We start from the raw sequence: 10530 nt of genomic DNA, 5'->3' as shown, positions 1-10530 counted from the left end.
AACGCAGTACGTCTTTATCAACTACTGTGGGAAGTCGTATTTTTGGACGTAATATTCTTTATAATACCAGCAGTCTGACAAGACAAGTACTTTCAAGAGTAGAACACAAGTTGTTTATTCATGAACATAACAGAGAAGAGCTCTGAAACAATTACAATGAATGCTTATATACCCTCGTGGGGATTCTGAATTCAAGCGGGGAAACTTAGATACAAATATACAATACTGTGATTGGTCAATAAAAATATTGTGGTGTTGCCTCTCACGTTCGCTCATAACACAGTGTTCAAGGTCGTATCCCGTTTTGTTACATTCAAGCTTAGGCGGTATAAACGATGTATATAGCAGTATAGTAATATAACACGATACACAATATCAGTAATCCATATCTATTTCCGACAACTACCACCTAACAGACACCGTATCCATTGTTCATACCCACCATAGACTCCGGGGCCCCCCAACCACCGCACTCTTTCCGTAGCGTTGGTCTACGTCCTTGATGCGGAGAAAGGAACCAGAGAAACATAACACTTTTTCTACTTGTACAAATAAAGTGGTTAGGTCGATGTATTTGGGGCATTGAGGGTCTTCTACTAGCATTTACCCATGAAAATTGTCTCTCTATCCTGACCAAGCAATGGCAGACGCTTCTTTGTTTCAATTTGTTTCAATTCAAATTTGATCCGGGTTGCCTGTAAATACATTCCATGTGTGAGGGACGTCTCGTAAACATGCGGACTTATCACTCAACATGCACTTTATTTCTGTATTATATACTATGTATTATGGAATTGTGTGCTAGTTAACACTTGGGTTGTGGCAAATTTAACACCTCTCTGAGGTGTGACTACTTTTGAAACCTGCCATTGTCTTCATTTAAACGGCGGCGCGTCACACAAGAATTCTGTGACCCTTTGGTGAACATGCACCCGTTACTAACTACACTTATAATACTATGATTCTTTAATCGCTGACCATGGGTTCATACTAATTTTACCGAAAGAAAAATCAATTTTCACATGTTATGCGGAGTGTGCTGGCTGGTCATGGCCGTTTATTAAATTATTGTGCTTTCACGTTTCCTGTGCAATTTCGTGAAGAGCAAACATCGATTCTATGCAAACGACAGAACAAATTTTTTGATACAGCATCATGCCAATCTTAACCAACCATGTACACATCATTTCATAACCATGCTAAATATTTGATTTTACTGTGATAAAACACAATTGAACGTACGTTGTTATATTATAAGCAAACGTTACAAGCCTTTGTATTACCCCTCGCATAGGGCTTTTTTGCTACTAGCAAACGATACATTTTACCACTCGCATATGCCGTTTTTACCACTAGCATATGGCATATTTTGCTACTTGCGACTCGCAACTTGGTACTCGCATACGGCACTATTTCTAGGTCGTACATACCTGAAAAAATCATAAAAATCAAGCATTTCGCGGCTGTTTACAGATGGATTTTGTTCAAGTTGGTATATACGTTAGACATTATAGGACCTTGATGCACATCATTTTGTTTTACAATCTGATTCAAGATGGCCGAATGGCGGCCATTTTTGTTCTAAAAAATCATAAAAATCAAGCATTTCTCGGCTGTTTACAGATGGATTTTGTTCAAACTTGGTGTATACATTAGACATTATGGGACCTTGATGCAAATAATTTTATTTGTCAGATCAGATTCAAAATGGCTGTCTGGCGGCCATTTTGTTTTAATGAATGGGTTTCCAGACCCATATGTCTGACTTGTTTTGACTAATTATGTACAAATTGTTAATATTCATTATACATCATGTCATAGATATACGAATATATTGGTTTGCCGGTCCTTTTCAAAGTGGCCAAATGGTGGCTATTTTTGTGCTAAAAAAATCCTCAAATATCAAACATTTCTTGCATTTATGGATGGATTTTGTATAACATACATTAGACATGACAGGTTCCTAATGCACGTCATTTTATTTTTCAGATTGGATTCAAAATAGCTGACTGGCAGCCATTTTGTATCAATGATTGGGCTTTGAGAGCCATACCTCTTAAATGCTTTGACTGATTATATTCAAATTTTATATATTCGTTATACATCATGTTATATATATATATATATATATATATATATATATATATATACATGTATTCAAAATGGCTGATTTTGAATGCTGTTTCAGAGCAATATCTCTCAATATGAACAAGTACTTGTTTGACGATCAGATACAAATGCCAATCATTTTAATGTTAAAAAATCATATTCCTGACATGGTAATATTCCAGCTATATTACTATAAACAAAACTGTATATCATAAATTTTATAACTAACGGGGACTGTGCCATACATGGCTTGTTGCTTTATATTTTTCACCCCACACATATTTATTTCCCACACCCTTTTTCTGAATTGTAACAATTTTAATATCATTGTGAATTTAATATAATTTAACAATAGAATTTAACAATAGAATCATACTGTTACTTTCACAAATCAGTGAAATCAAAACCAAATGTCAAATCTGATCAAAATTACACCCAGTCAATATTACATCCAATCAATATTACACCCATTCAATATTACATTCAATCAATATTACACCCAGTCAATATTACGCCCAGTCAATATTACACCCAGTCATTATTACATTCAGTCAATATTACATTCAGTCAATATTACATTCAGTCAATATTACATCCAGTCGATATTACATCCAATCAATATTGCACCCAGTCAATATTACATCCAGTCAATATTACATCCAGTTAATATTGCACCCAGTCAATATTACACCCAGTCAATATTGCATCCAGTCAATATTACACCAAGTCGATATTACATCCAGTCGATATTACATCCAGTCGATATTACATCCAGTCGATATTACATCCAGTCGATATTACACCCAGTCGCTATTACACCCAGTCGCTATTACACCCAGTCAATATTACATCCAGTTAATATTACACCCAGTCAATATTACACCCAGTCAATATTACACCCAGTTGATATTACATCCAGTTGATATTACATCCAGTCAATATTACATCCAGTCAATATTACATCCAGTCGATATTACACCCAGTCAATATTTCACCGAGTTGATATTACTTCCAGTCAATATTACACCCAATCGATATTACACCCTGTCGATATTACACCCAGTCGATATTACATCCAGTCGATATTACATCCAGTCGATATTACACCCAGTCGATATTACACCCAGTTGATATTACACCCAGTCAATGTTACACCCAGTTAATATTACATCTAGTCGATATAACATCCAGTCGATATTACATCCAGTCGATATTACATCCAGTCGATATTGCATCCAGTCGATATTACACCCAAATACCCCCGGTAGTATAGTATGCATTGAATAGTATACATCATAATTTTTAAATGCTTGTTTTGAACTGTGCATGAGTACGAGGTGGCCATTTGGATACACAAGTTTAACATTGTTTATGAGTAACATGGCATCTGTTTTAATGTTAATAGTTCATCAAAACGACAAAAGCATTTAAATTCTGCAGCACTGAACATTTTGGGATCTTGAGGAAAGAAAAGATTGGTCGTAATAGAAAACTAAACATTAAGTTATCACTCTTTATTTTTGATAACTAATCAGACCAACCATTGTCATGGTAGTACATGAGTTTCTGTCGGTATCCACAAGATATATTATGGCAAACATCCAAATTTATTTATCGTATAGCGAATTTGGTATGTATGCATTTGAAGTTTTCATTCAAAAACAAATTATAAAATTGTACAATCATATTGGTGTCAGTGAAAACACATTTAATAAATGAAGATATCAAAGTAAACAAAGAGTTAAAGAGTATCATTTGCATATTAATCACAATTTAAACAATATTTATAAAAACCTTGAAGGAATCTTTCAAAAAATATTGAATGGAAGAAATTAATAATGACAACAGAGCAAATCTGAATGCTGTAAAAGTAACTAAGAATATATCTGTAGACTATTTAAAAAAATTATCCACTTAAAAAATTACCTAAACGGTTTAAAAAAATAATGCTGTAACTTGAGTTTCTCACCAGATTCTGGTTAAGTAACCACCACCTAAGAATTGAATGTGGTCGCTATTATAATGTGCCTGTTAAAGACAGGTTTTGTAAACACTGTGATGACAATGAAATTGAGGTTGAACAACATTTCTCAATGTCTTGTACACTTTACCAAATGCAAAGAAAAATGTAATTGTAAATTCTTTTCAATTAAAAATAAATTAGAATTCCTTATGCGCAGCAATGAGATGTCAATACTGCTTGTGCAGCTCATATCAGCATGTATGCAACGCAACACATACATATTTTATTATCGTTTTAAACTTTATCTCAATTGTACATATAACCATTTTCATCCCGTTCGAGGGTTGTTACATGTATATTTTAATAAAAATATATATGTGCACAGTATATGTCAGCACAGCACTGTCAGTCAGCTCAGCAATTAGTTTACAAAGTACTGCACAAGCAATTTTAGTCAGTCAGCACAGTACTATCCATGTTCTGTAGGGAGAAGTGAGTGTGATGTTGAGTTATCATTGTTGCCATGGCAGCCTGGTTTATCAACAAGTTCTTTCTTGAACTTCCATCTAGATTGACATCTTTTGTAGCTAATTTGCATAAAGATGAGTAGACTCAGAAGCAATAGAGTGCTGCTAGCCAATACAAATGAGAGATTGTAGTTGGAGGTGATGTCATATATCAATCCTACAATAAAAAACATACAGAAAGGATCAATGAGGCAAATAACCTTCTTTAAAGGATGGTGGTTTTCAAGGAGCACATGTTTAAATTTCATGTACTAACGAACATTGTATTTTACACGCATTGTATATATCAATATGTGTCCCATGTCGAACACGACGCAGCGCTACAACCACCATCTTTCAAATACATCCATCATCTCATTTGCAATTGCTAACTAAAAATATATTTTAATTCTGAAATAATATAATAAAATAATAATGAAATAATACAATTTTAAAATCTAAATCTGGTACTACAATTTAAGTTCTGTTATATGTGAACATTACATGCATAATACTAATAATAATATTAGCATATTGTTATTACAAACCAAAAAATATTTAACTTGTTTCTTCTTGGCAAATATCAATCTAAATATTGTATATTGCTGCATTCAACAAGTATATCTACAAGGATTAGAACTCAACATGGAATTAAAACTAACCTGGTGTCTGTATGTTTCACAAATTTATATTATTTACCTGCTGTAGGTGGTCCAAATATATTACCAATGCTGCTACAAGTCAGAAACCAGCCAAATGCGCTTGACAGATCTTCTTTACCAAAACATGCTTTCATACAAACTGCACCATGAAGGGGAATTGCTGTACCACTGGATATACCATAAATGGCAGCTATGAAGGCCAGTACTAAGTAGTTGCTATTGGCAACAAGTATAAACATTAGTGATACTCCTGCCAAAAGCCAGGCACATGATGTGATGAACATTGGAGAAAATAACCCAGTATCAACAAACAAACCATGTGTTGCTCTTCCAATTAATGAGCACACTCCCATGATTGTCATTAGAATTGCAGAATCCATTTTTGCTGTTCCAACAGATACCGCTTTGGCTACAAAATGAAACATGGTTGTATTATGACCTATCCCAGCCAGAAAGCCTGAAATACATAGAACATGGAACCATGATTTTTTAAACAAATGTAATCCCATAATTTTGCTAAGCGTAATTTCAAATTTATTTAACCTTTCCACGTTTAATGAGACCATGGTATTCTGGGCAGTTTCACAACACTCTGCAGTGGCTTGACTGACATCCAAGTTTTGTATGTTGTTTGTTTCCTCCAATTCATTATTCTTAAATGTTTCCACAGTCTCGAAACTAATTTTTCCAGGATCCACTGTACTGTATTGTTGCGTAATGTTCACTAGTGTCTCATCTATTGGTTCAGGATAATATTTTAGTGGTGACCTCATTAACATTCCACATACAACCAAATTCATGTTAATTCCCGCCATTACAAGCATAGCCCCTCTCCATCCATACTTATCAATTAATATCTGATACAGAAGTGGGAATGTCATTACACCGACGGCAACACCTGATTGTGCAATTCCATTAGCTAGGGCGTGACGTTTATGGAAATAACGTCCTACCAGAATAATACTTGGCCCATAAATCAATCCATATCCAATTCCTACAGATAAAAATAAACATCCCCTGAATGAAAAGAGTTACTAAAAAAATGAAAATTCACCAAAAAAATACCATTGGGAAAAATAAAAAACCTGTAAATGTACAAAATATTATTAACCTATTGTATATTAAGCATTACTAATTTCTGTAAAATACAACATCTTTGAATTGCACATTTAACAAGCGAGACCAGAAAATTAAAAAAAAAAAATATTCTTGCTGATCACAAAAGATATGCTTGTTTCGAACAACAATGTTTGTGAATCAACTTCTGCGAGAAACATTGCCACTTCTATTTCATAGTAAATAAATTATTATCAATATGAAAATAAATAAATAGCAACAGGATATTTGTAACGAGGCAAATAATAGGCCTGAATGTACATTTTTCAACTGTGGCATGTCCCCTTTTTCGAATGTGACCCTACTTTAATACACAATTGTACATGATTGGCTCCCAAACCCTAAGACCTGACAGTCAGACCAATCAAAATGTCTATTTAGCTGCCCTCTCATTGTAGATGACAGAGCAGAGCTGTTCATATAGGTGATTGCCCGTCTTGTTCCATCCATCGTCTGTCAACAATTGCACTTTCGACTCAATTGCTTTGATACTTGGTATACAGGTACCTTGGGTGGACCTCTGTCATATTTGTTGAAAATTTTTTTTGGAATTTTTGGTGAAAACAAGCTATATTGAACACTACCAACCTGATTGCATTAGAATTTGAGGTGTACATTATTTTTTTCAACAGTTTTTTTGTCGGACAGCAGAGATATTTCCATCTATTAATTCAGGTATATATAAAGACTGCTCTTAATTTGTGATTTCTATTTTTTACTCACTACCTCATTGCTGTTTGGCTACTCTAACCTTAACACCACCAGTGTTCTCTTTTCATCACACAATCACAAAATAGTCCTGTTTATATTCTACAATTTCCTTCAGAATATTGGAACAAAAATAGCCAAATCCTTTTGAGTAAAACTGAAAATTTTGCCTGTGGACTCCAAATTTAGGGTTCACTGGTAGCATAGTGGTTGTTGCATCAGACTCATGATGACTCAAATCCCACCTTAGGCTGAACATCAAAGGGTCGACCCCTACCCTGGGTGAGTGTGCCACAGACTCAATGGGTAGGCCAATCCCACTGGCCGAGATTCATTCACTAACGAATGTGACTTTGGGGAAACCTTTGTTAAGGTACGCAGGTGCTTGTGTTCGACTGGGCCTGGTAGACACCAAGATAGCGCATTACAAATTGCCATTTGACAGAAAGATGACCACACAGCCCTGTCATGTAGTCCCAAACATGAATATGACTTCTGTGGTAAAATGCACTATGTGTCGTCACTGGCACTTGCAATTTGCACATACAGAAAAAAAAAGTCAGGAGAGACAACAGTGACAAAAAAATATTAAAAAAAAAAAAAAAAATAAGAAAAACGGCAGAAAAGTGGTGAAAAGGCTAAAGAGCATCCGGTTTTGCCCTGCACTAAAATCATTTGTTGCTACCATTTATATTGTTCATTGTAATAACTATGTTTTAATAAATGGCATGCCTCCATAACAAACAGGACTTCTGTCTAAAATTTCTTTGAATTTGAATTCTTGTTGAAAGCAACAGCCCTGATTTCCAATATAGATATTGTGTACCGATATGTTCATACACTTGGATAGATCACTATCTGATTGTTCATTTTGTGTTGATTTACTTTTTGAATTAATTGTAGCTCCCAGTGAATAGTGAGTAGTGGCCTTTTGAGTGCTGAAAATCCAAATCAAGCTTCTTTGAAAAATATTTCCTTTAAACTTGATATGCCCATTCAACATAATGGGTCCTTAATGCACATTATTTTTCCCCCAGATTTTATTCAAAATTTCAGACTGTTTTTGACGAATGCTGTTTTTGGAGCCATGATGCACATGGCTATACTGATTATGTTCAAACCCTACATATATACACTTTTGCACATGCATCTGTTTCAGAATCTGATTCAAGGGGTTTTGTCATTTACAATGAGAATTTTGTATCCCACAATGCCTTGTGCTTACACTCAGTAAAATAGATCACAATTTTAACTGGCACTCAAATTTTTCACTTATCGTAGCTACAGCTGACTGAATTACTCACCTACTAAAACACTGCAATTAAGAAGTAACACATTAATACTGTTGGCAAATGAACTCAATATTAGACCACCACTGGATATTACTCCACCAATAATCACCAATGGTCTGGTGCCAGATTTATTATTCAAGCTGCTGATCAAAGAGGCTGAAAAAACACACCAAAGTATAAATTTTATTGCAAATGATTAGTCAATTTTAGAAAATGAGCTTTGTTATATTTTTCTTCTAGTTCATGTTTTTTTATCAAAAAGTATACTTTTAATAATATATAGGATTTATATGATATTTTTGATACTACTTAGTTGAATCACTTACGACCATAAAAACAAATTTCATATTTACAAACACCAACAGATTTTCTGAAACAAAATGGACTGTAAGTATTTCTTACCAGGAAATGTCATACAGCCAATTAATATTGATTGGATGAGTGCAGTCCTTCCGGCTCCTTCTCCAAAGTATTCCATGAATTCAACCATGAATACTCCCATACCTGCTAGCAGTCCAAGCATCAAGACATCTACGCAGTGACATGCTAGAACAATAATCCAACCATACCATCCTCCATCTTCTTTGCTAACAAACTTCATCTGTGCCTCAAATCTTTGTAGATTGGTAATTGTTGGTATGTGTACAAGTAAAAATTACTATTGATAATCGTTGTTAAACTAATATATGGATCGAGGTGGATCATTTGAATTAGGGGGGATGAAATCCAGAAAAACAATAATGTAAAATGACTGGCAGCCATTCTGGTCTGCAAAAATACTAAAAAATGTCCACGACCGCTTCTCAGAGATAAACAGAACGATTTCTTTCAAACTTTGTATCATGATCATGTATAGTAGGTTTAATACAGGTACAAGTTGAAACAATGATGGACGACTGGTGCCATTTTGTTTTTTATTTATGTCCATGTTAAAAGTTTGCATATAACTATACTTGTAATACAATGTCGTAATATGAGGCTATTATGAGGATACTCAGACTGTATCTTCTCGCCTTGACTGCTGCTGTGCATCGGTCGATACTCCTGCTCTTCATGCATACTTTTCGGTATCCTTGTAATAACCTTATTATTATACATCATGGGAATGCCGAAATACAAAAGTTTAGAACAGATTGAACGAACTTCTTTGTATGGGGTCTGGTCAACCCTGGGGGCATCAGTGTTATTTTTACTATTAAAGGATGCGTACGCGCGTAATTGTTTCGTATTTGGAATTCACTTTTCCTAATATGGTAGAAGGAAAATACCTTATAAAATACCACTAAATTACGGCACGCTGTAACTTATGGCGTTGCGGTGACAGATGTATAATAATAATATTTACCGACTCTGCGAACATTTGACATCAAGTAATAATCTCATTTTATATAATTAGCCAGTATAAACATATACTTCTATTTTTATGTAAATTCAGCATCACATCACAATTAAATTACCCATACATGGTGAAGTGAAGTCTGCATATGTGTGTGTATAATTCACACATAGCTGCAATTAGGTATCCAGGAATGTACACCATAACCTTCAGCAGAATGTAAACTAGCTTATTTTTGACAACTCACTGGTGTTGGAGGCCCACTATGTTTACAAAGCCTCCTATCTGATTTGACAATTATAAACAAACCAAATGCATCGTAAATATAGTTATAACTCAATTAAAGTATTTACAAAATATCCCTACCTTGTTAACTACATTTGCCTTTCAATAATTGAAACCCTGGCAATATAGCTGTGAATGTACTTTGTACTATGTGTCAGTACACTATGACATGCATTTGTGATGAATGCCACCAAGTGTACACAAATACCTTACAGCGATTAAAACTATTCTGGTGATTAAGTATTGATTTGTTTTATGATACTGTTTTTCTACATTTTTAGCTTGCCCATAATGATATTGAAGTGGCTACCATGTCTGCCGTCAGTGTTAACAATATTTGGTATATCTAATTTTTGACTCCTGTGTGTGAAGCACACAATGGGAGTCTTTGCAGTTACCCTGTCTGGGTGTGTGTGTGTGTGTGTGTGTGCGCGTGTGTGTGTGTGTCCGTCTGTTCCACTGATATCTCAAGAACCATACATTGTTTTTTGATGAAACTTGGTGCATAGATGCTCTTGGCCAAGAGCAGATTTGATTAGGTTTTGGTAGAAAT

At 34.7% G+C, this 10530-nt stretch overlaps 1 protein-coding gene across 1 annotated transcript; it reads right to left on the bottom strand.

Moving 5' to 3' along the window:
- Nucleotides 1-4541: 4541 nt before the first annotated feature.
- Nucleotides 4542-8957, bottom strand: LOC102803062 (monocarboxylate transporter 12-like). Its single transcript, XM_006817390.2, has 4 exons — nt 8759-8957; nt 8369-8512; nt 5278-6234; nt 4542-4756 (listed from the first exon to the last, which is right to left on the bottom strand). The coding sequence occupies exons 1-4, from the start codon at nt 8955-8957 to the stop codon at nt 4542-4544; spliced, it is 1515 nt and encodes a 504-aa protein (XP_006817453.2).
- Between the last annotated feature and the right edge of the window lie 1573 nt (nt 8958-10530).

This window comes from Saccoglossus kowalevskii, chromosome 11 (genome assembly GCF_978046115.1).
Source record: "Saccoglossus kowalevskii chromosome 11, keSacKowa6.1, whole genome shotgun sequence".
Taxonomy (NCBI): domain Eukaryota; kingdom Metazoa; phylum Hemichordata; class Enteropneusta; family Harrimaniidae; genus Saccoglossus; species Saccoglossus kowalevskii.
The sequence above is the reverse complement of the archived record's forward strand: the minus strand, read 5'-3'. Positions and strand labels throughout refer to the sequence as shown.